General features: G+C 41.9%; 1 protein-coding gene across 1 annotated transcript in view; it reads left to right on the forward strand.

The window, feature by feature from the left end:
* Window positions 1-13,353: 13,353 nt before the first annotated feature.
* Window positions 13,354-27,029, forward strand: part of shisa9a (shisa family member 9a) — a 29,086-nt gene continuing 15,410 nt past the window's right edge. Inside the window, exons 1-2 of the mRNA XM_053640323.1 lie at window positions 13,354-13,974; window positions 15,198-15,304. Of these exons, the coding sequence (XP_053496298.1) occupies window positions 13,466-13,974; window positions 15,198-15,304 (616 nt within the window). The 5' untranslated portion in view covers window positions 13,354-13,465. The remainder of the gene's footprint in view (window positions 13,975-15,197; window positions 15,305-27,029) is intronic.

A 27,029-nucleotide genomic window follows, 5' to 3' on the forward strand; every position in this document is an offset into this window, starting at 1 on the left:
CCTACAAAAAAACTATATGGTAAGTGTAGCAAATAAACTGGCCACTGAAAGCACACAATTTTGACATACTGTGTAATATTAGTTTTTCATGTAACCATGGCCCTGAAATGAACAATGACTAGATCCTTAGTTTCTGAAATAGATCATGAGAGAGGGCCTAATAACACTCCTGAGTATATGTAGATGGCGTAGCTACACTTGAATGCACTCCATTCACTATTAGAAACACAATTTCCATCATCATGCTAGTAGTGACATTTAGTTCTCAGACTCAGCCAGCACATGAAAAATAACTTGTTTGCCTTACATTTAAGTGTAGCATCACAACAGAAATTGGAATAAATGCACAAGATAAACAAAGTTAGGTTTTACTCAACTTTGCTTTTACAGTGAAAACACCAAACAAGACAGCAGTATTGGTTAGAAAAAATACCAATATACCTATACTGGGGTGGGGGTGGGGGTGGGGGGTTCTTGGTACAGTCTTTACATGTTAATTTTAATACCAATTAAATGATAAGATATTCAATTTACACAAGGTTTAAAAACTCTTGTCCACTGATTCAGTTCATAGGACTCATCTTTGAATGGGTTCTCAGTAAAAAGAAAAGCTTTCTTTTTGTCTGAGTTTTACATTTTTGTCATTTTTCAATGCTCATATTTACACATGGGTACAGTCACACAAAGACATAAACTGAAAAAGATGATTAAATTAATCTAATCTTGCCGAGCTTTGCCAGGAAACCACCCAAACCCAAACAGTAAAAAAACCACAACGATGGCAATACAGAAAATAAGGTCAATGGAAAGAATAAAATGTTTCACATAAATGAAGGAGCTGTAGGCCAATAATAATTTTTTTTTCTTATGAATGGTACAGTCTGGAGCTGTGTCTTGCATGAGTGAATCCACAGCAGACCCAGAAAATCGTGCTTAAAAGAGAGCCTCTAATTATCTATAAAAACAATGTTGATATCTAAAGAGAAAATGCAGTACTGTCACAGCTCAGTCAGATCAGAACTCAAATTCCCAAGATGCAACACTCACTTCTCACGCACGCATGCGCTCACCATCCCCGGAGTTCTGATCAGACACACCTGGCACCGATCTCACACACACACTCTCACCGCTAGTACTTAGGGAAGTCATTCACCCAGAATCTATGCGAAGTATACGCTCAGTCAACTCGTTTCTCTGTGATACCAAGCCGTTCTAGTTAGTTTGTCTTCTTGTGATCCTCGACCCCTGTTTCCGGTTTCGACTACGCTCTCTGCCTGACCCCGTTTGTGTTGTTCGTCCGATCGCTTGACCTTTGCCTGTCTTACGACTACGTTTCTTGTACTTCCTGATACCACGCTCTACACCTGCCGCCCGCTCCTGCTTCCGTGCCGATTCGAGGTTCGTGACAGAATACTTCGCCTTCCAATGGAAGCAGCGGGAGATCCCCGTTGGCCGCAAGCCATCGAGGGACATGGCCGGATGATTAGTGACCATGATCACCGTCTCGCAAACCTGACTGAGCAGGTAGCTCGGCTAAACCAAGCCGCGCAGCTTTCTACGGCACCGACCACACGCTTACCTCCCACTCCAGCGCCGGAGAAGTACGACGGAGATCCGGCACGCTGCTGAGGTTTTTTACTCCAGTGCTCTGTTTTTTTCCACGTACCCAGACATGACGGAGAATCGGAAAATAATCCACTTCATGGAACTCTTAACCGGGAGAGCTCTCCTCTGGGCCACCACGGAATGGGAACAGGAAGGGAACGTCATCAGCATGTATGATCAGCTGACATCATGTTTCCGCACTGTATTTGATCATTCTCCAGACAACTGGGAGACTGGGGAGGAATTATTATCCTTGATGCAGGGATCACGTTGTGTGGCGGATTACGCTCTTGAATTTCGTACTGTGGCCACTAGGAGCGGATGGAATCAACCCGCTCTAAAGACTATGTTTTGCCGGGGATTAAATGCCGATATCGTAATGGAGCTGGCGTGCCGTGATGATCAGCTGACTCTCGATTCACTCATCAACGTAGCTATAACGTACCTGGATCGTTTACTACGGAGACGCCGCTCCATACGCAGCGAGGCGGAAGCACCAGCGTCTGAGAGCCCTAGTGAACCCATGCAGTTGGGACAGACTCGGGTGAGCATGCAGGAGAGAGAACGACGGTGCCATGAACATTGTTGTTTCTACTGTGGCGAGAAGGGCCACTTCATGCACCAATGCCCTCTCAAACAGTGCTCTACCCGAGGGGAAACCAAAACTGCCAAACAACCTCAGCCAGGGGTGAGTTTAGAACCCATTGCCCAGTACTCAGTTCAGTCTGCGTTCATATTACCAGTTATATTAGAATACTCAAGTGTTTCCTGTATATTACAGGCGCTGATCGACTCTGGAGCGGCGGGGAACTTCATTGACCAAGAGACCGTACTCCAATATAACATCCCCATTCATCCTCTCAGCACCCCCCGCCGTGTCCAAGCCATAGATGGAGCCCCCATTGGAGATGGTTTAATCACCCACTGAACCGAACCCATTAACCTCCGCACCAGCGCTCTTCATCAGGAGAAAATTACGTTCCATGTCATTGTGACGGTACGGCATCCAGTGGTTCTCGGTCTTCCTTGGCTCGAACATCACAACCCACAAATTTCATGGAATCAAAGGGAGATCACTCGCTGGTCAGCTCACTGCATCAATCACTGTCTCCAAGTCCCTGTGATCTCCTTAGCATCCACATCCTTTGAGAGCCCTGACAAGGCGGACAACGTTCTGATCCCCAGTGTTTACCACGACCTCCTTGAAGTATTCAGTAAGAAGAAGGCTAGTGGACTACCTCCTCAATGAGATTACGACTGCGCGATCAATTTGCTTCCAGGCACTACACCACCACGAGGGAGAGTCTATCCGTTAACGGTAACTGAACAAAAAGCCATGGAGGAGTACATTCAGGAAGCGTTGCACCAAGGTTATATACAACCATCTACTTCTCCAGCATCTGCGGGGTTTTTCTTCGTAGAGAAGAAGGGAGGAGGTTTACGACCATGTATCGACTACCGAGGACTAAACCGGTGTTACGTCAAGTACCGTTACCCACTACCTCTAGTACCAGCCGCTCTGGAACAATTGCGCACTGCCACCATCTTCACGAAGCTGGACTTACACAGTGCATACAACTTGGTGCGGATTCGAGAAGGAGATGAATGGAAGACTGGGTTCAGCACAACTTCAGGTCACTATGAGTATCAGGTCATGCCGTATGGGCTTTCTAACGCTCCCTCGGTCTTCCAATGTCTAATCAACGACGTGTTACATGACCTGCTGGGACATCATGTGATTGCCTACATAGACGATATTCTAATATATTCTGACTCCCGGGAGGAACATGTTCGCCACGTCCGCCAAGTTCTACAACGACTGCTCCGTCATCAGTTATATGTCAAAGCTGAGAAATGCGAATTTCATAAAACCACCACTGCGTTACTGGGATACGTCATCAGCCCCGAGGGGATCTCCATGGACCAAGAAAAGGTCCAGGCAGTAGTAAACTGGCCCCCACCCACGACGATCAAGGAACTACAGAGGTTTCTGGGGTTCGCGAACTTCTACAGAAGGTTTATTAGAAATTTCAGTGCCATCGCCAACCCCCTCACGTCCCTGCTAAAGGGGAAACCCAAACGTCTATCATGGAATCCAACCGCCCAAACCGCCTTCGACAAGCTCAAGAAAGCCTTCACTACTGCACCCATCATCAAACATCCGGACCCATCCAGACCGTTTATAGTGGAGGTGGACACGTCAGAAACCGGGGTAGGAGCCATTTTATCCCAGCAATTCGGAGAGAAGCCAAAGCTCCATCCGGTGGCGTTCTTCTCACGAAAGCTTTCCCCCGCTGAGAGAAACTACGATGTGGGAAATCGTGGACTCTTGGCAATTAAGTTAGCGCTAGAGGATTGGAGACACTGACGTGGTGCTGACCGTACAGAGTCCCCTGTGTGTGGAGACTTTTGGGACACCCTGTAGTATTTTGTCATTTAAGCAACAGTGAACATGTTTCACATTGTACATTCCATTCCAATGACTAACAGTAAGGCTGCTACTTATGCTGCAATCCATTGTACTCGGAAGTTGGAACGTTTCATGTGTATTTTCCAGACTTCCTTTCTAAAAGCATTCCAGTGTTTCGGCTCGGAAAAACATGGATGCGCAGAGCAAGTTCATATTTGTATACCCAGTCTCTGAATTTGATACAAATAGTAAGAAGGGGTTTGATCCTGGTACTCTGGTTTCCTCCCCAAATCCAAAGACATGCGCTGTAGGCTGATTGGCATCTCTAAAATTGTCCATAGTGTGTGAATGTGTGTGTGATTGTGCCCTGCGATAGATTGGCAGCCCGTCCAGGATGTCCTCCGCCTCGTCCCCCGCCTTGTGAGGATAGGCTGCAGGCTACCCCGCCAGGCCCGATGGGCCCTGTTCTTCACCAGGTTTCACTTCACATTATCCTACAGACCAGGGTCCAAGAACATAAAAGCTGATGCCCTGTCTCGTCTCGACCACACAGAACGTGTCAACGAGCATGAAGAGTATATCATCCATCCTTCATGTATTATCAGTGCGCTAGAGTGGGATCTGGACCAGGAGCTAGAGCAGATTCCCCAGTCACAAGTGCCCGTAAAGTGTCCCCCGAACAAACTATTTGTACCCGAAGAGTACCGCCAAGAACTCATCATCTGGGCACACACGGTACTCGGCACAGGGCATCCAGGGGCACAGCGCACACACCATCTCCTAAAAGAGAAGTACTGGTGGTCCAATATGGAGGGAGATATACACAAGGTGGTGACAGCCTGTTCATCTTGCGCACAGAATAAGGTACCTCGGACCCTCCCAGCTGGGAGGCTCAAGCCCTTATCCATACCCGAACGCCCATGGTCACACGTATCCGTAGACTTCGAAACGGATTTGCCAAAATCCCAAGGAAATACCACAGTTCTAGTCACAGTGGACCGGTTTTCCAAGTCCGTACGTTTTATTCCATTACCTGCTCTCCCCACCGCCTTCGTGACAGCCGAACTTCTATTCAAGCATGTTTTTAGATATTTCGGCATTCCGGAGGAGATTGTCAGTGACAGTTTAATTCCAGAGTGTGGTCCAGCTTCATGACTAAGATGGGAGTAACAGTGAATCTCACCTCCGGATATCACCCACAGGCCAATGGACAAGTTGGACGAATCAATCAGGAACTAGGGCGATTCCTTCGTACTTTCTATGCCAATAACCCAGAGGATTGGAGCAAGTTTTTGCCATGGGCCGAGTATGCCCAGAACTCACTACGTCATTCGGCTACCAATCTTACTCCTTTCCAGTGCGTACTAGGTTACCAACCCCCACTGTTCCCGTGGAACGCGACCCCCACCGCAGCTCCTGCCCTTGACCAATGGTTTGAACGTAGTGAGCGTGTCTGGGCTGACACCCACCGACGCCTGAAAGAGACCACAGACACATACAAGCGCAAAGCAGATCGCCACCGGAAAGAACACCCTAATTACCAACCAGGCGATAGGGTGTGGTTGTCCACAAGGGACTTAAGACAAGCTCATAATTGTAAAAAAACTAACGCCAAGATACACTGGACCATTCAAGATCCTCAAGCAAGTCAATGAAGTCACTTACCGTCTGGAACTGCCACGACACAGCCGCATCTCCCCCTCATTCCACGTATCACGTCTCAAACCTGTTATCAACGGTCCATTAGCCACCGAAGTACCATCTGAAACTCCTCCGACCCCACCGGAAATTGATGGACAACCGGCTTACCGTGTCAAGAACATCCTCAAATCTAGACACAGGAGAGGCAAGCTGGAGTATTTGGTCGAGTGGGAGGGTTATGGACCTGAGGAACAATGCTGGGTTCCCAAGCAGGATATACTGGATCCACAGCTTACTAAAGACTTTCACGCAACTTATCCTGATCTCCCTGGTCCACGACCCCAGGGGAGGCCAAGAAAGAACTCGGCTCCCGGAGTGAGCCCTTTGGGGGGGGTTCTGTCACAGCTCAGTCAGATCAGAACTCAAATTCCCAAGATGCAACACTCACTTCTCACGCACGCATGCGCTCACCATCCCCGGAGTTCTGATCAGACGCACCTGGCACCAATCTCAGACACACACTCTCACCGCTAGTACTTAGGGAAGTCATTCACCCAGAATCTATGCGAAGTATACGCTCGGTCAACTCGTTTCTCTGCGATACCAAGCCGTTCTACTTAGTTTGTCTTCTTGTGATCCTCGACCCCTGTTTCCGGTTTCGACTACGCTCTCTGCCGTTTGTGTTGTTCATCCAATCGCTTTGCCTGTCTTACGACTACGTTTCTTGTACTTCCCGATACCACGCTCTACACCTGCCGCCCGCTCCTGCTTCCGTGCCAATTCGAGGTTCGTGACAAGTACACATTAATAGATTCTAAAAAGAGATGTTACAGTTTTTGTACCTCATATAATGCTTTTATATTTGTAATTGTGGTACTAATAATAATTACATATACTATTTTAAAGTATCCAATTTAATGGTGATGCATTCTCATGTTAATGGCTCAACAAGACCCCCAATGTCTAGGTATCAAATTAAGGGGGGAGATGGTGGCTCTGTTTTGCTGTGGAGAGCATTTTGCAGATATGATTTGCGGTCACTGCAAAAATGATTCTAACTGATCACCTTTAGCCTATGCTAAAATCTTTCTATCCAGGATAACCATACACAGGGCATGAAGGCTCACTGAATGGTTTAATGAGGATGAAAATTATGTAAATTATATGCTCTGACCTTCACTGTCACCAGATCTCAACACACTGGAACACCCATGGGAGCTTTTGAACTTTCTACCACTCACTACCACTATCATCAAAACACCAATCTTTAGGAAGAATGGTATACATCTCTCCAGTACAGATCCAGAGATGTGTAGATTCTATGTCAAGGCACATTGAAGTTCTTCTGGTAGCTTGTGATGGCCCAGAACCTTACTTACATCTGTCCTTCATCATGTTGTTATCTTAGGACTGCTCATACAGTTGAATGTGATAAGTACAACGGCTTGAAGTACCTGATTAAATGCAGAACTCCACGGTTAATTTTGTCCCATATGTAACATTGTATATTAGGACAACATGTACAAAATGTCACTCTAATCAGTCAGATTTTATCTGAGTGCCTGGTTTCAAGGTGTTATATGAAGTAAATTATTTTGTAGGTGTACCATGTGAAAAATGAATCAAAATAACAATGTTTGTAATTTAGCTTTAGCGGAGAATCTAGCCGCGTCTAATCTGATTTTATTATTTTTTCATACTCTCAATTTGATTATTTTGGTTAATATTTTATTTTATTACTCATTTTATAATAATAATAATATGAGAATTATGAGTAGAGAATTATAATAGTTCTGGGAAATTATGCAGATTAGGTTGAAAGGTTTAAAGTGAAGAAGCTTTTTTTCTGATCTAGTGGAGATATCTGGGGCACACCATGAGTAGCTCCAAAAGATAATTAGAAAAGCAATTTTTGAAGCACTTTATTAACCAAAAAAAAAAAAACCCTTTGAATAGCATTAAGGCTTAAACATGTACATTGCAGTTTAACTAAACAGTGTCAAAAACGTTCACTGTAAGTACAGAAACACAACGTTTTCCTTTAACAGGAACATGCTATGGTTAAAGGGGAAACCAGACTGAATGAGATCAAGTATATTTGGATTAAGTATAGTGGTACTTGTGAGATTGCAATGTTGGCAATTCCAATAATAAATCACATAAACAGCAATCTGTGCAATCTAGATAAGCAAGCTAGTTAACAAGTTAGTTACCTATGTAGATTAAGTACACTGGCAATCAAAGATTCTGGGAAGTAAAGCTTTGTGTACATAGGAATTAATGGGGAGTAAACACTGTTATATACTGAGTAATCTTGTTAGAGCTTCAATTTGATTTAAAGCTCATTTAAGGGCTTAGCTATTTAAGATATATTTGATTAAGTAATTTGAAATGATTATCCATGGCTGTGACTCTCAACGGCAGGATGAACATGAGGTGGATATTCATTCATTCATTCATTTATTCATCCATCCCCAGTAATATCTTTATCGTGGACAGGGTTGCAGGGTTCTGGAGCATATTCTGGGTGTGCCAGTCCGGATGGGGAGCCAGTTAATCATCATGCACACACATTTGCACATTTATTCACACCTACCAGTTGATTTTGTGAGGGGGAGGAAACAGAGAACCAAGAAGAAACCCACACAAACATGGAGAGAACATGCCAAACTCTACACAAACAGTAACCCATGCTCGGGATCAAACCAGGGATTCCAGCGCTGTGACATGCCAACTCTACCTGCCACACCACCACACCGCACTAAGGGGGATATGCTTTGTCAAATTAGAAACCACTGGAAATAATTTGTTGATTGAAATAATGGACAGGAATCTCTTTATGTGATAAGGTCTGAGGATTAAAAATAGTCTGTTATAAGGAAAAGTTGAAGATGGCTGTCAAATGGAGATGGATTGTTAATACTTTCAGAGTGACAGATGAAAGATAAACCTGTGATTTGAGTTGGTAATGAGAGTGTGAATTTATTACATAGAAATCTGAATTTAGTCTACTTTGACAAACAGTTACTTTTGCTGGCTTTGGACCCACGCCGTGGGCTCATATGAATACAAGCTTAATTAGTTGAAAATATTGATTATTGATTATTTTGTGTCTTTCAGTTCAATTATGCATTTTCTCACAGGGGCACGTTTATCCACAACAGATATAATAAAAACAACACAAAATCATTCAACTGTAGGGTCTATGACATATTACTGTTTATGATATACTGTATAACTAATTTGTTCAGTATAGTAGAAAAATGTAAGAAAGCTTTATTAATGTTCAGATGTGTATATTAGTGATTTATTTTTGTGTTAAAAACTGATCTGTACTTCTAAAAACTTGCCACACTGTTTCCTAAAACTAAACCTTTATTAATGGAACATATCTTCCCCCATTCTTTATGTACCATAATATTAAAATTGATATATCATTTAAAAACAGACACAGTCCTTCAGTAACATATGATTTCATACTGTAGCTATGGAGGATCAGCTCACAAGCTCCCCTGTCCATGTTGCCAAATTTGGCATTTTCTCTTCAGTTGAACAGTTTGAAAGGTCTATACTATAAAGTGCCATATGTTTTTTTGCCCTCTTTCAGCTGCTCCCATTTCGGGGTCACCACAGAGGATCACCCTTCTGCATATCGATCTGGCACAAGTTTTATGCTAGCTGCCCTTCCTGACACAACCCTCCACATGTTCCAGGCTTGGTAACGGCTGGGGTCGGTTCCCTGACCAGGAATCGAACCCAGGCCTTGTCAGTGAGTGCGCCGCATGCTAGCCACTAGTTCACAAGGGAACTTATAAAGTGCCATATGTAATATGTCAGATAATTCTGTACCAAAAACTTTAATTTCAAAACCAAATAGTACCTTACTGCACTCCACAGAAGAAGCTACACTGAACTGACAATAAAACTTTTCATTTTGTGTACAAACTCTTTCTGTGGATTAAAAAACTATTTTTGTACAGTTTGTAAAGGAAATTTTCTTAGGTCCATAAATGCACTTTGTGTGCCACCCAGCACATAATGTACAAATCTACAAGTAATTGGTGAATTTCTCTGAATACAAAAATATTCATGTTACAGATGGCACCTTACAATAATTACAAATTAGACAAAAAAAATTACTCAGATTTTAAACCTTGACTGAGTTTAAAGCAATCAGTTCAGTCTGCAAATTGTGCCAGGATACATTATAGTAAATTACATCTCCCTTAAAGAACGGATTAATGATGGAAAGCAATGGTTTGTCTCTCTCATGAAGAGAAAGCTTGATTATAATATAAGTCTTAGCAGAGCTACACTTGCAATCAAAATTATTCAACCCCCATTGCTAGTACCCCACATTTACCACACCATATGTCATACATAACAAAAGATGCATAGGCCTACAATTTGTTGTAAGTCTAAATTGGCTCTTATTTGTCCTCATACAGTTGCAATCAAAATTATTCAACCCCCATTGCAAATAAGGTTTATTGTCAAAATTTACAGACTTTCAGATGTTTGCAATGAACAAATCAATCAAAAGCAATTGAAATAGTTCAACACAATGAATGCTTCAAGTGGTTTCCCCAAATTCAACTGAAAATGCAACTTATAGAGGGTACACACGTGACGTCACGGTAGCCGGAACTCGCTGCGGTCACGCCCACTGAGTGGCAAAAAGACTGAGTGGCAGCATTAGTGTACAGCACGAATTCTGTGAAAACACAGAAAAAGACGCATCTAAAATGGGGAAAAGCTGTTGTGCGATTGATTGTGCTAACAGATTCAACAAGAATTCGGAGCTATCTTTTTACAGAGTACCAAAAACATATTCACTCCTTTTTTAGGTCGAGTTCTTTTGGCATGAGGTATTCATATTGTACAATGATGAATTATTTGCTACATATTTCTTTTTAAATGCTGCCTATTTCCACTAATGAATAATGGGGGCTTAATCATTCTCTGCCTGTGTTTTACCTTCACAAATATATAACATTAGTAAATGGAAGCAGTGTCAGCTACAAACAAACTAGGACTAGCTAGCTTACAGTTTACCAGATAAAATTATATAATAAAATAAAAATATTTGTATATACCTGTCCACATACAACCAGAATGTTTATTGGTGTTCTTGCCACTTTAACTTCCCCAACAAATCCCACCTTGAAGTAGGAACAAGCGTGAAGGCTGTTGTATGCCTTCAGGCTTTGCTTAGTGTATTTCCCCAGCCTCGAAATCAGGTATATATAAATGTCGGGAAAGCCGATTTTTGGCCACATGCCAATGTCAATGGACCACAGGTTCTTGGGCACATTGTAAGGGTCACTGTCGAGTGCAACTGCCTTTAATTTAAGCTGATAATTGTTAGTTATACTAGTGTTTTCGCAGCTTCCCCTATTAAAACCAGGCATTTTGCTGGATGTTTTACCACTCAGTCCAGCCAAGGGGGCGTGTTCCGGCGGGAAAGTGATGCCAATGTATACCCTCTATAATGATTTCTCCAGTTTTAAAATTATTCAACCCCCTGAATAGAATCCCTCAAGCAGCACAAATATGCAAAACAGCTGTTGTCTCAGGTACACCTAATGAAACTAATCAAGAACTTCATTAGTTGAACCAGGTGTGCTTGAGCTGGAACACATGAAATACCTGAACTGGCTAGGGGCAAAAAATGTATGAAATACCTGGACAGCGCAGAAAAAGGATGCTATCAATGGCTGCAAGCAGATTTCTGAGAAAAACCATTGAGTGACTGCAAGAGACCTGCAGCAAGACTTGGTGGCAACAGGCACTGAGGTTTCAGTGAGCACAGTAAGGCGCATCCTAAATGCAGAAGGTTTCCATGCCAGAACTTCAAGACATACACCACTACTGACCCAAAAGCACAAGAAAAGTTGGCTCAAAATCATATAAATGAGCCACAGAAGTTTTGGGATTCTGTACTGTGGAGCGATGAAACAAAACTGGAACTTTTTGGCAGCATGGTTCAGCGGTATGTCTGGAGAAAGAAGAATGAAGAAAGAACACCCTGTCCACAGTCAAGCATGGTGGTGGCTCGGTGATGCTCTGAGGCTGCTTCGCATCCTCTGGCACTGGAAATCTGCAGCATGTGGAAGGCAAGATGGATTCATTGAAGTATCAGGAAATCCTAGGAGAAAACGTCATGCTGTCTGTGAATAAGCTGAAGCTTGGACATCATTGGACCTTCCAACAGGACAATGATCCCAAGCATACCTCAAATTCCACTTGGTTGCAGAAGAAGTCCTGGAAGATTCTACAGGGCCATCACAGTCACCTGATTTGAACCCCATAGAAAATGTCTGGTGGGATTTGAAGAAGACGGTTGCAACACACAAACACAAGAATATTACTGAACTGGAAGCCATTGCTCATGAGGAATGGGCTAAGATTCCTCAGGAACACTGCCAGAAGCTATGCATCTCGTTTGCAGCAGGTCATAACAACAAAATTGTGCTCTACTAAGTACTAAAGATGTTTGCTATGAAGGGGTTGAATAATTTTGAAACAGGAGAAATCATGATAAGTTGCATTTTCAGTTGAATTTGGGGAAACCACTTGAAGCATTCGTTGTGTTGAACTATTTCACTTGCTTTTGTTTGATTTGTTCATTGCAAACATCTGAAAGTTTGTAAATTCTGACAATAAACCTTATTTGCAATGGGGCTTGAATCATTTTGATTGCAGCTGTATGAGGACAAATAAGAGCCAATTTAGACTTACAACAAATTGTAGGCCTATGCGTCTTTTGTTATGTATGGCATATGATGTGGTAACTGTGAGGTACTAGTCTAACTAGAGATCAGACACTGAGTATCAGTATTGTGGTGGTATAAAAAGGTGAATTGGTATACATAGTTTATACCATGAACACATGAGATGTTGACTGACACAACAGCCTATGTATCTTGGATCTAAACACAAGACACATCTTTTCCTAAAGCACACAGCCATTGCGCTTCTGTTATTTGCCACAACAAAGGCTTGGAGAGGGAGTCGACTCAGTTGCTAAGAGAATCAGTTCAATATCAGAGAACCACATCAAAATAAAGCAGATAAAACAGTGGGATCAGTGCTGGCTTAAATACAACATATTATATGATGTGTTTTGGATGTAGTAATGAAGCGTTTGCAAAGTGCGCTGTGTTGTTAAATCAATCCCTCACGCCTTCTTATTCTTCTCCCTCCACCTCTCTCTCTCTCTGTCTCCCTCTCTGTTTAGTTGGCTCTCTCTCTCTCTCTCTCTCTCCTTTTAGTTGGGTTTCTCTCTCACTGGTCTCTCTCTCTCACTGGTCTCTTTTTCTATCTCTCTCTCTCTGGTTCTCTCTCTCTCTCTCTCTCTCTCTCTCTGGTTCTCTCTCTCTCTCTCTCCTTTTAGTTGGGTTTCTCTCTCTCTGGTTCTCTCTCTCTCTCTCTCTCTCTCTCTCCCCCCCTGTTTAGTTGAGTCTCTCTCTCTCTCTGTGTGTGTGTGTGTGTGTGTGTGTGACACGCAGAGTCCACTGTTGCCCGCGGTTTTGCTCGGAGGCTTTGCACGCGTGCACAGCATCACTTACACACAGCACTGCGCGCGCTGCGCTGAAACGACTCAAAGTACAGAAAGAAAAGCTTTCAGTGCGCTTCGACTGCACACACAACACTCCCTGTGGACCTCACTAGTGCCGGTCCAAGAAAACTGGAAGAAAAGAAATCTAAGAAAAATGCTGAAAAGCACTCCGCATGGGTACAAATTCATACTTAAATTTCTGTTCTCTTCCAATTGCTAGCCACTGGCACTGACAGATCGGGAGCAGGATGAGATGGACGGTCTTGCTGTGGGAGTACCTGTTGGTGGAGGTCACGGCGCTGGTGTGCAGGGCGGATGGTGAAGCAGAGCGGCGACTGGAGGGATTCGTCGTTTTGTCGGGTTCAAACGGCTCGGAAGAGAGCGGTGTGTCCGAGAAGCCGCACACGCAGGACGAGTGTCGCGGCTACTACGACGTGATGGGTCAGTGGGACCCGCCGTTCGTGTGCCGCACGGGCACCTACCTGTACTGCTGCGGCACCTGTGGCTTCCGCTTCTGCTGCGCGTACAAGAGCTCGCGCCTGGATCAGAGCTTGTGCACAAATTACAACACACCCGTTTGGCTCAAAGGTCAAACGCCGCACAAGAAGACGGACCCGAGGCACGACCCGACCAAGGACAAGACCAACTTAATCGTATACGTCGTTTGTGGAGTAGTGGCCATCATGGCGCTCGTCGGGATTTTTACCAAACTTGGATTGGAAAAGGCGCAGAGACCTCACAGGGAAAACATGACTCGGTAGGTTGAAAGCACTTAACTGGGAGTTGTTGTTGTTTTTTTATTTTTTAAACTATTGCGTTTTCTCTTTTCTCTCTAAAAAAGGCGTGATTTCAAATTAGCACATAGCTTAATGAAGTACAAGACAGCGGAGTTTGACAAACTGCCTTCTTCGCATTCACTGCGTCTAACTGATGATATAACACTTCATGTTAAGACCCCACATTGTTTACAGTCGCATTTAGGATTTAAGCATCTGCTTCTACACCTACACGCGGGATAAAAATGCTAGACCAGAACATAACCGGAAGAAGAGCAGGTTTCAATAAATAAGACTTGGCAGGTCGATGAGGAGCTTTTTTCATGTGCGCTATGGGACACATGCGCAGCAACTATGTAAGACCACTGCATTTCTCATTACGCGCTCTGCAGTTTGTTATGAGAAGGTCAGTCTTTTCCAAAACACACCAAGAAGGTTATAAAACTTTTTTTTTTTAAATCTTAGAATCCAATTCAAAACATTCGTATGCTATTGCCTTTTTGCTCGCCATTATGTCTTTACGCACAGTGTGGAGCGACAACAGTTTTTAGTCCTTCTGAACTGGAAAAATGGCATTGAGCTGCTACGTGTATTTCAGGATGCATTTGGTTGCTTGTTTGTGGTTAATATAGTTTGAGCAATTTTAGCATTCTTTGGTAAAGTTATAGTTTGGAATACTTTCTAGTAGCTAAACTTGGAGAATCTTTAATCATAAAGTCTGACCTCCATGAATATTGCATCACTCGTAAGGGTTGCTTAAAGTCAGCACCTTGGACAGCAGACACAATGTAGCATTGGGGTGTCTCCTAAATCAGTGATTATCCTTCTGAAGATCTAACATGAATTCAAATATTACAAGACCCTTTTGGTGACCTATTTCCTGAGAAATACATTTCTGTGTGCTAACATGATCTATTTCTAAAATTCTAGTACATCAACTACAGGAAAACATATTTTGTTGTTGTTGTTTTTTCATTAAGTATGTAAACAAAACCGTATTAATGTGCCTGATGTTGCCTAAATTATCCATGTTTGCTTCAGCTCATCACTGTTTTTCTTAAATGCCCTTCAGGAGATTGAGATGTCCTTCCATTACATGAGTTCCACATGGAAAAAGTTTAAATGTGCTAATGTAAGCACAGTCAACTTTCGAGGCACAGCTCATACTGTTCACTAATTAAGTAAAATGTTTGTTCCCTGACAGAGCTGTAGCAAGTGTGATGCAAGGTGCCTGTCAAGCTGAACATGAAGAAGCCATCGGAAGACATGCCCAGAACTATGACAACATGCAGGCGAGGGCAAACAATATGCGTAAGTCACATTTGGAGTTGCTTTTGCCTTACCATAATGTTTCGTCAGCTGTGCAAGAGCATGAGGCAGCAACACATTGCTACGCTTCAAACATGTTTATATGTCTTGGTGGAGATGGGAGTACACAATATATAAGATATAATAAAAAAGCGAGGTCCTTCAACATGTCCTCACATAAGGCCACAAATGCATACAGTTCAAATTGTGTTTGAATATACAGAGTTTCATAGTATATTTTCTCTTTTCTCATTTTTAATCTGTAAAATTATGTTTAGAGGAACAGAATTATTGAGTGTAATAGCATATTTGATGGTTTGGTGGTTTGGACTGCAGCTGTGGTTTTGTGGATTGTTATTGTACAACACTGGAATCAAGAAGCTCAAAGGGAATGTCTCATTGTGGAGTGTTTAAACACATCTCTAATTTAATCTGCCTTCATGCTGATTACATCATCCCCTGTGTGGTTATTAAAGGTTTGTTTAGAGCAAACCATTATTGGTTTCCATTGAGAATGTAAGACTGTAGTTTATTTTCATTTTGTTTCATCACTTAGATTAGATGATACTACAAGCAGCAGTGTCTATTGTAGATACTTAATTCCAACATTTGTAATGCAATAGCTCTAAACTCTTTTTATGATCTTTATTTTACAAAATTTGATTTGCTTTTTTTCCCCCATTTATATGGTATTTACTAAACATTATCAAACCAAGTACAGTATGTAGGCTGTGTAGGAGAAGCCCAAGGGATGCATGCAGAGTAAATTGTGAAGATCATGAGGTGTTTCTAAAGGATTATTGTATTTTAGTGGTTTGAACCTAAAGTTTGTGAATGCGGTGACTAGTTTTTAAACACTGGAATTCCAGAAGGTTTTTATTCACAATCATATGTTCGGGTAGTACAACAGAGCTTTAGGACATTTTGTATGTGGTACAACATTAAGGCTATTACGACTCTCATTAAGACTCTCATTAAGATTTCTTTACTAAGTGTATGGCTTAATTAATTGTCTGTTTCACATCAACTACAAATATGCCCTCAGGTGTTTGTGTAATACAAATATATTTTAGTCCTGGGTTAGGCACGGATAAGCACAGTATTCAGAAATCACTCACAAGCTAAGATTAATAATGTAAAGTGACTCACATTGAGTTGTATTATTCTCTCTGACCTGTTCCTCATAGCCTCTGTAGATGATTATAATGAGTGAAACTGATAACCAAGGGACACGCTGTTAGAAAGGAAAACAGTAATCTAGTTATTTGCTATGAATGTTAAAGGTTACACACATCCATTCATGCTTTTTTCCTTCTACTATTCCATTAGTAAAAGTCCATTCTGGGCTTTTCTTGTCCTACATTTCTAAGAATAGGAGATCTTAGGTGATGCCACAAGAGGAGATCTTAGGTGATGCTCCAGAGATGCTGAACAAATAAAATCTTTCATGACATTTTAGACATTTTAGACCAAAAAATAAGGAAGATGATCATCGAAAATGCATCACAGAAGTACAAAAAACAGAAATCAGTTTGACATCAATGCAGTGCATTGAAAGTCTGCTCTGAATTACAACCCTGATTGCACAGATCACAGATCCTATTTTCACTTTCAGAAAGAGTGCTTGAAAAACCCTGAACAGATTTAAAATGTGTGCCTCTAGCAGTCCTTCTCAGGCTTAATCATTTCAGATTTATTAACAATAGTACTCACTCCACATGCTGATCAGTCTCATCACTGTTACAGCCAGAAAGATCTGAAATTCGTTTGACTTATTCCAGAATATCAGAATGTCTACAGAAAAATAAGAATGATTTTTATGGATGAAGCCATAAAATCCTCATACAATCAAAGAAAACAACAATTAGAGAAAACTTCTAATGCTGACCTAGGGAGTTGTTCTTTCTTCCCAATCTTTTTTGTTTATGTACATATGCGCGCACACCCCCCACCCCACACACACACACACACAGTTGCTGGGGTTTATTTCAGTATCTTGGCTAAAATGTATTTCCTTAATGAGGTTTCTAAATGGGCCTATTATTTCTCATTTATTAGCACCTTGTGCTAGCAAACGTCTGGAATCGATCAGTGCCTGTAATCATCCGAGATTCTGGAGCAAGATATATGTTCCTAAAACCGAATCCACAGCAAAATCCCCAGTGCTAAACTAAAACTTACTTCGTGCATTTGCATTCAGCTGGACTTACATAAGCTTTGTATCTGTAGATTGAACAATATAAGTGTTACTTCAGTACTGGGAATTTTATTTTTGTGTGTGTATACTTAATTTAAAATTTAGTTTCAGTGTTTGTTTTCTGAAAATGGCTTTTGGGCTTTGTAAGGATTACCTCTTATTATTTGGGTGTTTTTGTGGTGCTGTTACAATAAGTGTATGTTTGTCACTTGCCTCGCACCTCTGGGGTTGGGGGTTCAAATCCCACTTCTGCCCTGCGTGCGCAGAGATTGTATGTTCTCCACATGCCTTGGAGGCTTCCCCCGGGGTACCTCCCCCAGTCCAAAGACATGCATTGTAGGCTGATTGGGATATTCAAATAGTCCACAGTATGTGAATGTGTGTGTGATTTTCCCCTGTGATGGGCTGCTTTCAAACCCCCCACCCCCCCCCATCCAGGGTGTCCATGCCTCGTGCCCCAAGTTCCCTGGTATAGGCTCCAGGCTCTCTGTAACCCTGTGTAGGATAAGTAGAACAGAAAATTTATGGATCGATGGATGGGTGGATAAAACCAGGTTCTAAAAGTGACACTAAACATTTTATTTACAAACTCTCTGAAAAATATTTAATATAAGATTTGGTATGTCAGTAGTAATGAATGCCCTAATATTTTAAATAATTAGAAGCCTCAGCCAATGTAAATGTCGCCAGTGTGTCTTTATAAAAGCTGAATAGATTTTTCCCTTACAATTGCCACTGAGAATGATCAATTATTTAATTTAGTAGTTTAAAAAGATATATATATATATATATATATATATATATATATATATATATATATATATATATATATATTCACAATGTACACATATTCCCAAAGGACATGACTAAAAAAAATCAAAGCAAAAAAAATTGCTTCTTTATACACATGCCTTTTGTGATGAATGAAAAATGAAAAAGATGAAGAAACAGGTTAGAAAACGGTTCATGATGATTACTATGGCAAGCACACTACAGAACAAAACAGAATAGATTAGCAGAGTACAAAGAATGCGAAATGATCAGCCTCAGTGACTGTAGAAAATATATTTCAAAAATTAAACCCACTTGATATACAGACAGGTGGTAAATTCAAGGAATAAACAATATAAGTTGTCTTAGTAATATTTGAGCCAGTAGAATAGCTGCAATAGGAGTTTGCGTTTTTAAAGCTCTGGAACTGTATGGAGCGATAAACATCAAGCTTTCAAAAAATTTTCCTTTAATATTTTTTTAATATAGTGGACAGACAAAATCTCTCACAAGTAACTCTGAAGGCAAATAATTTACATGGTTTTCATACTCAATATCAAACTATTCCATGAAGCCTTCTGCCCTGTGGATGGGAACACTGACATTCTGGAAGAGAGCACTCCCATCAGGATAGAAAAGCATGTGATCACTCATAATAACTTTGTTTTGATTTGCAGTGACCCTCTCCTCTAAGTGGAAATATTCTGTTATAAAGTATTTAGTATGTTAAACACCATGCTAAAAATTAAAGAACTTTGTTTTGGGTTTTATGACGGTTATCTCATGAAATTTTCATATAGTTCCACAGCTGATAAATAGGCATATTAAAAAAAAAAATTTAAAAAAAATCAATTTTCATTCTGAAATGCATGTTAAATAAAATACTTATACCAGGCTTTTGTGTAATTCCCAGCCATATTAAAAATGTGGATATTTTATAAACTATTCTAATTTCAGGCTATAATCTTTATTCTGTGGATCGAGTTGAGTTTCTTGCTAATAAGTAAGATATTGCTCATAGCCCTAGGTCTAGAGATGAGCAGAAATCACAAAGAGGGATTAAAGCTCCATTAAGCGCTCTGAAATTCCTTATGGTGAGAAATCCTCCTTAATCTTTAGCCTTTGTGAAGGACTTCTTATTTTCTCACTGTTCCATTGTGAAGAATCCATGTGTTCTGCTCTTATTTCTCAATGATAACACGTTATATATAATCCACTGCAAGGCATGAGCTCTCTTTTTCTCTTTCACACTCTTCTTTTTTTATGAGGCTATTGGCTTTGGGTGAAAACATGGTGGGTTTGGCTATGGCAGCATATCAGCCTTCTCTCCTGGGGCTCTGTCCCACCCTGATTACTGGGCCATGGTTCATGCTCCTTGAGGCAAGCAGCATATTTCTGTTGGTTCACTGAGCACAATCACTAACACTGCCATGCTAACATGACAGGAGCCCTCTGCTGGGAGTGAATTTGGACCAGGTTGGTCCACGCTCCTGGGGAACTCCATTGAGCAATACTGGCTTAGGATTTGCACCCGGAGGACAGGCTGGCAGTGTACTTACTCATGGGCCGCCAACACATTGGGGGGGACATGTGTTCAGTTGATGTGCGTCACTGAAACAGGGGAACATACAGGTCTCGTACTTGGTGCCAGTGCTAATTTTATTTCAGATGTAAACTCTGCTGTTGTAACAAGTGAAGGAATATGCAAAAAGGCTATGACATACTTTGCATAAAAAAATGTACAGTTCATGCATTTCTGTCTTTGGGTTGTGTAAATAAAAGGTTTATTTCACTATGTAGTAAATAACAGGAACAAAATTACTGTGGGAAAAATATAATATTACTGTGGATAATTATACTTTGCCTCTATTCACTATTTTTTCCGTCTCATGCATATATGTAAATGTACAATTTGACTATCTGCAGATCTCAGACGCTGTCTCTGGAACTCACGCAGACACAGATAATGAATTTCATTTCTTTCAGGAGCATTAAATAGGATTTTAGATATGGCATCATTCCAGCTTCCTCTATGGCTCTGTGGTTATTAAATGCAAAATTGTCAGATACAATTAACAGTATTAGTCATTGTAACACTTCACAAGTTCAGGGAGGGAATGAGGAAGCTGGAGGCAGGCTCAGAACAACTCAAAGGTCCTTTTTTATTTGTGTTCAGGTAATCGATAGGGGCAGCTGCATACAACCACACCTGGAGGAGTCTCAAGTGGTGTTCTATTAGGTCTGTGTGACCAGGTAGAGGTGAAAACACATTGGAAAATTCCTGCTGTAACCTGGCAACCTGTGCTCTCAGGACAGTGAGAAGTGGTCTCCACAGGGGACCGGGGTGAATTGGGCCACACTTTTTAGACTTACCTTTGGTCTCAGCTCCTCCCTCTTGGGAACTGTCATCTCCAGAGCCACAGGAACCGCCTCTCTCCACGGTTTTAGGTGGTATATTTGAAGTGCATCGCCTCTATCTGTTTGCCTGACCTTATTGTCGACTTCCCCGACTCGCCGTGTGACCTCAAAGGGTCCTTGCCACTTTGCGAGTAATTTAGAGCTTGACATGGGTAGCAAAAGGAGCACTTTTCTCCCTGTGTGAATTCCTGTAGCCAAGCAGCCCTGTTATACAGCTGGGATTGTTGTTCTTGAGCTTCTATTAAATTCTCCTGTGTCATTTGCCCCAGTGTGTGGAGTTTTGCTCTCAGGTCAAAAATGTACTGAATTTTTGCTATTAATGGGTCTCTCCTCCAAATCTTCCCTAACAACGTCTAAAACGCCACGAGGCTACAACGTACAATGATTCAAATGGAGAAAACCCTGTGGAGGTTTGTGGGACCACTCGTACTGCAAATAACAGGGCCTCGAGCCATTATTCTAATTCCGGGCATCATTGTGAACAAACTTACAAATCATGTTTTTAATCGTTTGATTAAATCATTTCACCAGCCCATTCGTTTGTGTATGATAAACACTGGTGTGAATTGATTTAATCCCCAACCATTCATAAAGCTTGCAAAGTGTCCATGACATAGATGATGTGCCCTGATCAGTCAGGATCTCTTTCAGGATCCCAACTTGGGAGATAATACGGAAGAGTGCCTCCACAACGTGCAGAAATGCTGCGGAGAGGCACTGCTTCCAGGTATTGTGTTGCGTAGTCCACTATCACTAACACAAAGCAACACCCTCATGCAGTCCGTTCTAATGGCCCAATGAATTCCATACCAATACTTTCGAAGGGAACCTTGATTAATGGTAAGGTGTGCAATGGCGCTTTTGGGGAGGCCAGCGGATTCACCAGCTGACATTCGCGACATGCCACACACCACCTGCGAACATTGCCATGAATACCCAGCCAATAAAAACTAGCCATTAGATGGTTTAGTGTTTTATCTCACCCTAATGCCCAGCCATGGGATTATAATGAGCCGCCTGGAATAACATTTCCCAACAGCTCTTTCAGACCAACAGTTGGGTCATTTCCTCTCTGGTCTGAGTGTCCCGTGTCACTTGATATAGCCTATCCTTAATAATCAAAACATACGGGTGGGAGATCGCAACATTAGGTTGAATTTGCTGACCATCGATTACTCTCACTAGGTCAAAGGCGTGCCTGAAGGTCTCATCACACACTGCTCCAAGGGGAAATCCCAGAGGGGAATACATGCCAAGAGGGGAGGAGTGGTGCCCTCCCCCCTGTCTGTGTCCCCCAGATATGGAGCTGACGTCAACTGGCCCTTCACTGCCTCCCCATATGATGCATACATTCCACACCGCCTCTCATTACTGCAGGAGCCATCCACCAACATTTCCTTTGCTAAGGTCTTAAACCCCGACCAGTTGGTTCCAGTAGATGGGTGAGGTGAGAAATAACCACCACCTCCACTATATGTTTTTGCCCCCTGAATTGAATCAAGGTTGAGGAGGAGTAGGAGAAGTACGAATGGGAGGGAGAGTGAGAGAGAGAGAGGAGAGCTGGATTGCGTCGTCTAATGTCGGACAACGAACTGCTCCAGTACCACGAGGTCAACTACGGTACTTCTTTGGCATCATACCCCTCAGCCAGCAGCCATCTTTGGCAATTGTATCAGAGCTTTTAGGCTAAGGCAAACGGGCGGCCGGAAGTGCTGATGGTGCTGTTTGGGGGTGTGGCTGACTCGTTGCATTATTGCCCGCTTCAGGTACGGGTACTACAGCACGTTCGCTACCGGAAGCTTTTGGGCCACAAGCTGGGCTTACTGTGACAAGAGCAGCAATAAGCCCCCCACTGGGACTCAGGCCAGCCCCATGCTTCCGCAGCACGCTCAAACAACGGAACACTTCTGGATTGTCTTGCGGTACCACCTTCGCTACAACGATGTGGGTCGTGACCGCGGTGGCCGCTGGGGCTGCTGCTGCAGTACCCGCATGCTGAATCAAGCTCCAGAGCACCTGCCGCTCCTCCGCCTGGGCTTCAAGCGGGACCTGGATGCTCTGCTTCTGCTCTTTACATAACTCAAGGAGGCCATGATGTTGAGTCTGGTGGAGGCTGGCGTGGGACAGAATGATCTGGGACAGTGGTGAGGACTCCCTGACAATGCTCTTCCTCAATTCCCGGGTTTTGGCACCACTGTAACCCTTCACAAGTTGAGGGAGGGAATGAGGAACAACTCAAAGGCACTTTATTCTCTTACTTGTGGTCAACAAATCAAAACTTCTACCGTCCCTAACTTATATTTTATCTGCAGTTTAGTCCTCATCCCTTTAAGACCAGCTCCTTTCCAATTTCCTTTATAGACCTCAATTATGTATTGTATTGATCAGAACCTGCTGGGCTCATTCCTCTTCACTTTCCTCACATAACAGATGTGCATTGTCACTGTACACACACACACACACACACACACACACACACACACACACACACACACACACAGAAAAAATATGCACTTCATTACATGGAGTATTCTACAATGAAGTGACAGATTAATTGATTTTTTTCAGCAGAACATTTAAACTGTTAAACTGTTTATCATTTCACATGACAGAGACTGGAATAATTTCTGTTATGTCTGTTCAGCTCAGATTTTACATGGACAAAATCTCACCATCATGGAAGATAGGGAATTTTGTAGCACACTGAAGATTTTTGAAAAATGCCACCTCAAAACGGTCCTCCTCAAATTACTTGTGTTCAGGATTAGTAATGAGTATTAATAAGATGATCATGAATATACCTACACTATATAATGTGTATAAAACATGCCATCTCTGACTGAAAATACACTATATGGCCAAAGGTTTGTGGACACCTGACCATCACACCCATATTTAAGCTTTCATCCAACTGTTACCACAAAGTTAGAAGCACACAATTGTCTAGAATGTCTTTGTATGCTGTAACATTACGATTTCCCTTCACTGGAGCTAAGAGGTCCAAACATGTTCCAGCATGACAATGCCACTGTGCACAAAGCGAGCTCCATAAAGACATGGTTTGACATGGTTGGAGTATAAGAACTCAAGTGACCTGCACAGAGCCCTGACCTCAAATCCCACTGAACAGCTTTGGGTTAAATTGGAACACCGACTGCTTCCCAGGCCTCCTCACATTGCTTGACCTCACTAATGCTCTTACAACTGAATGAGCACAAATCCCCACAGCTCCACTCAAAAATCTAGTGGAAAGCCTTCCCAAGAGAGTTATTGGAGGTTATTATGACAGCAAAAGGGGAATAAATCTGGAAGGGAATGTTCAAAAAAGCACATATGGGTGTGACAGTCCGGTGTCCTCACACATTTAGTTATATAGTGTATAACATGATACAATATGTAAAAATGAGAAATAAGTATAAGATGTTCCTATGAGCAAGACAGACAAAAGCAGAGGTTGGCGTAAACACAAACCTACATTAAATGCCCATTCATCAGGTACACTTAACTTATAGTTGCATTTTGCAAATGTACAGTTAATGACTGTAGCACATTTGTTGCTAGAGTACTGTATATCAGGCACAGATGAACTTTTTTAAAAACCTCAGTATCACTGCTGGTTTGAGAACAGTCAGTCCATCAAACATACCCATCCAACTGTGTCCTATTGTTAGACACTGATCACTCATGAGAGTCAAGAAGATGATTTCCATGTATACTTACAAGATGGACCAACAAGGTAGGCTTATTTAATAAAGTGAACAAAAAGCATGCATAGAACATGGCAATGCCACTGTACCTGATACACTTCTCTTAAAACTGATGGGATAGAGGTTGTCTGACAAATTGTACAATTGTGCAGTCAGTAATTGTGGACCTACAAGTGCCCGTATAGGTTAGGTATGTGTGTCAAGTGAAGTGGGTTTTTATTGTCATTTCCTTATATAGCTTGTATACATTGGAACTAAATATCGTTTCTCCAGGACCATGATGCAACACAGAACAGTACGCATGTGTGTGTGTGTGAGACAGAGAGAGGGAGAGAGAGAGGATTGATATCTGAGATATTTCAGCAAGACCTCTATTCCAGGTTCTTCAAATGGAAGGCAAATTTCTTTAAAGTAATTGTACAGTGTTATCTGATTTAGGTTAAACTCCTAGGGGAAAACAGACAAATATATAAAATGATAACCAAATATTCATGGCTAAGAGTGTTTTGCTTCACATCAACCAGTCATGGTACTGTTCATGCACATGATGTGCAATATCACCATATAGAAACGATATCTGCAGGCAAAGTTGCTATGTTCTTAGTTGGTGAAAGAGTTTTAATCTTTGCCAAAGGGCTTTTTCTGGCTCCCTATGGGATTCCCTATTACACAATTAATTTTTTCCTCAGAAGAAATTCGTGCCTTCACATATTTTTTTTCCCCCCGTGGTTTTTATTTATTTATTTATTTTAATCAGCAGATCTTCTGCCATGTTTCTTGAACATGGTTGCTAAGGCTTTGGCCTTATGAGCATTCCAAAAGAGAAGATAAGAGTAGATGCATAGTGCATCTATTGATACATAAACCATCATGATCGCCAGTTTGCTTTGTGTCCGGAAAAATACAGGCGCATACACAACTAAAATCACAGTGCACATCGTATCACAAAAATTGCGGATCTCGAGTGCTGCAACAGAAAATCACCCTATCATTGGGAGACCATAAGTTCAAATCCCATCGATGCCACAGCCATCTGTGGCCAGGAGTCCAAGAGAGCATAATTGGTTATGCTCTCTGGTTGAGAGGGATCACATTACACCCTCCCCTGTGAGCTCATGTATTCAGAAGAGGACAGTTAGAGATTTCCTTCGAGTGTGTTCAGCTGCCCTGTGATGAGATGTGGTGGTTGGCTTCACAAGTCTCAGAAGAAGCACATGCTAGCTTTCACCCGCTATGGTCTATAGCTGGTGCGTGACAGGGGAGCGCTAGCTAGTGGGTGGGAATTGAAAAAGGAATCAGGGGATATGAGATTTACAATGGAATCACTGCATTCCATTATCAAAAGCCAAAGCTGACAATATACATCATACAAAGCTGCTATCTCTGATATTAAAAATTCTAAATATGATTCTCATTGTTCGCAGATGATAGCATTCTGATCTTCTACCTCTACTGAATATATTTCCCATGATAATATGCACTGGGAATGATACATTTTGTGAAAATAGCAATGTTACAATAGTGATATTTTTAAAATGTATTGCAATTATTTTTTTTAATTGTATTGTTAGAAATGAGCTATTTTAATATGTTTTAATAGAGTTAATATTAGAGATAAAGGCATCATTTCTAGTATATTAGCATTATCACAGTCCTGTCTCATTTCATTTAAGCTATAAATTGCATATATTGCCAGACTTTCTCAGTTCACTGTGCCTATTACAGTAATCCTACAATATGTATGACAAAATGTCACATAGAATTTGGCCACACAAGCTTGTTTGACTGCTGGTTAATACCCTGATATAAGCACAAAAATAAGCATCACAGGGTGGGCAAGATAAGCCTCTGAGGAGATAATACTTGGCATCTTGCAATCAGAGTGCTGAAATTATGTCTGTGCTGCCTGCATTTTGCTAATGTCAAAAACAAGTGGCAGAGATGAGAAGAAAAGTCCTCTCTGATGTGGAACGGAAATCACTCATGGGCCCAGCTGCCCTTCTCACACTATCATCCCTAGAGATGTGCAGCTCCAAAATATTCTCATGTATCTTTAATGAATTTCTGGAAAGGTGTCTCATGGTTGCACTGTTGTCTTGGTCTTTTTACGGTTTGATTTCTAGTAACCTGGGCATATTCAATCCCAGTAGATGATCAAATGTCGAGCATTCCAGAGACTAAGGGTGGTACAACAGATACAACAGATACAAAGATAAACTACACAGAGGTAAAATAAATGGCACACCCTAGCCAGCCAGTGGTACCACTGTAAGTGAAGTGCCATAAAATAAGCAAATGTGGACAGTGAGCTCACTGCCACCAAAGAGGCCAGCCATAACAAAACAAACTATAGCACATGCTCTCCAGGCAGGGCTGGGCAGGATTATAGTAGCTGGAGGCAATGTCCTTATGCACCCCAGCTGACATCATGTGAATGGACAGGATAAGTATAAGCATGAAGGATAAGTGGAAACTGTGCTTTGTTTTTTATCATCACTCTCTCTCGGATGTCTTCACTGATGTCTCTGCAGACAATAGACCAACTGAATCTGCATCGCCTCAGTCCGAGAACATCACATCACACAGGAGTTGTCTGTGTGAAAAATCTACTGTGAACACACTACAAACAGACATA

The sequence above is a fragment of the Ictalurus furcatus genome, chromosome 13 (assembly GCF_023375685.1).
Source record: "Ictalurus furcatus strain D&B chromosome 13, Billie_1.0, whole genome shotgun sequence".
Lineage (NCBI taxonomy): Eukaryota > Metazoa > Chordata > Actinopteri > Siluriformes > Ictaluridae > Ictalurus > Ictalurus furcatus.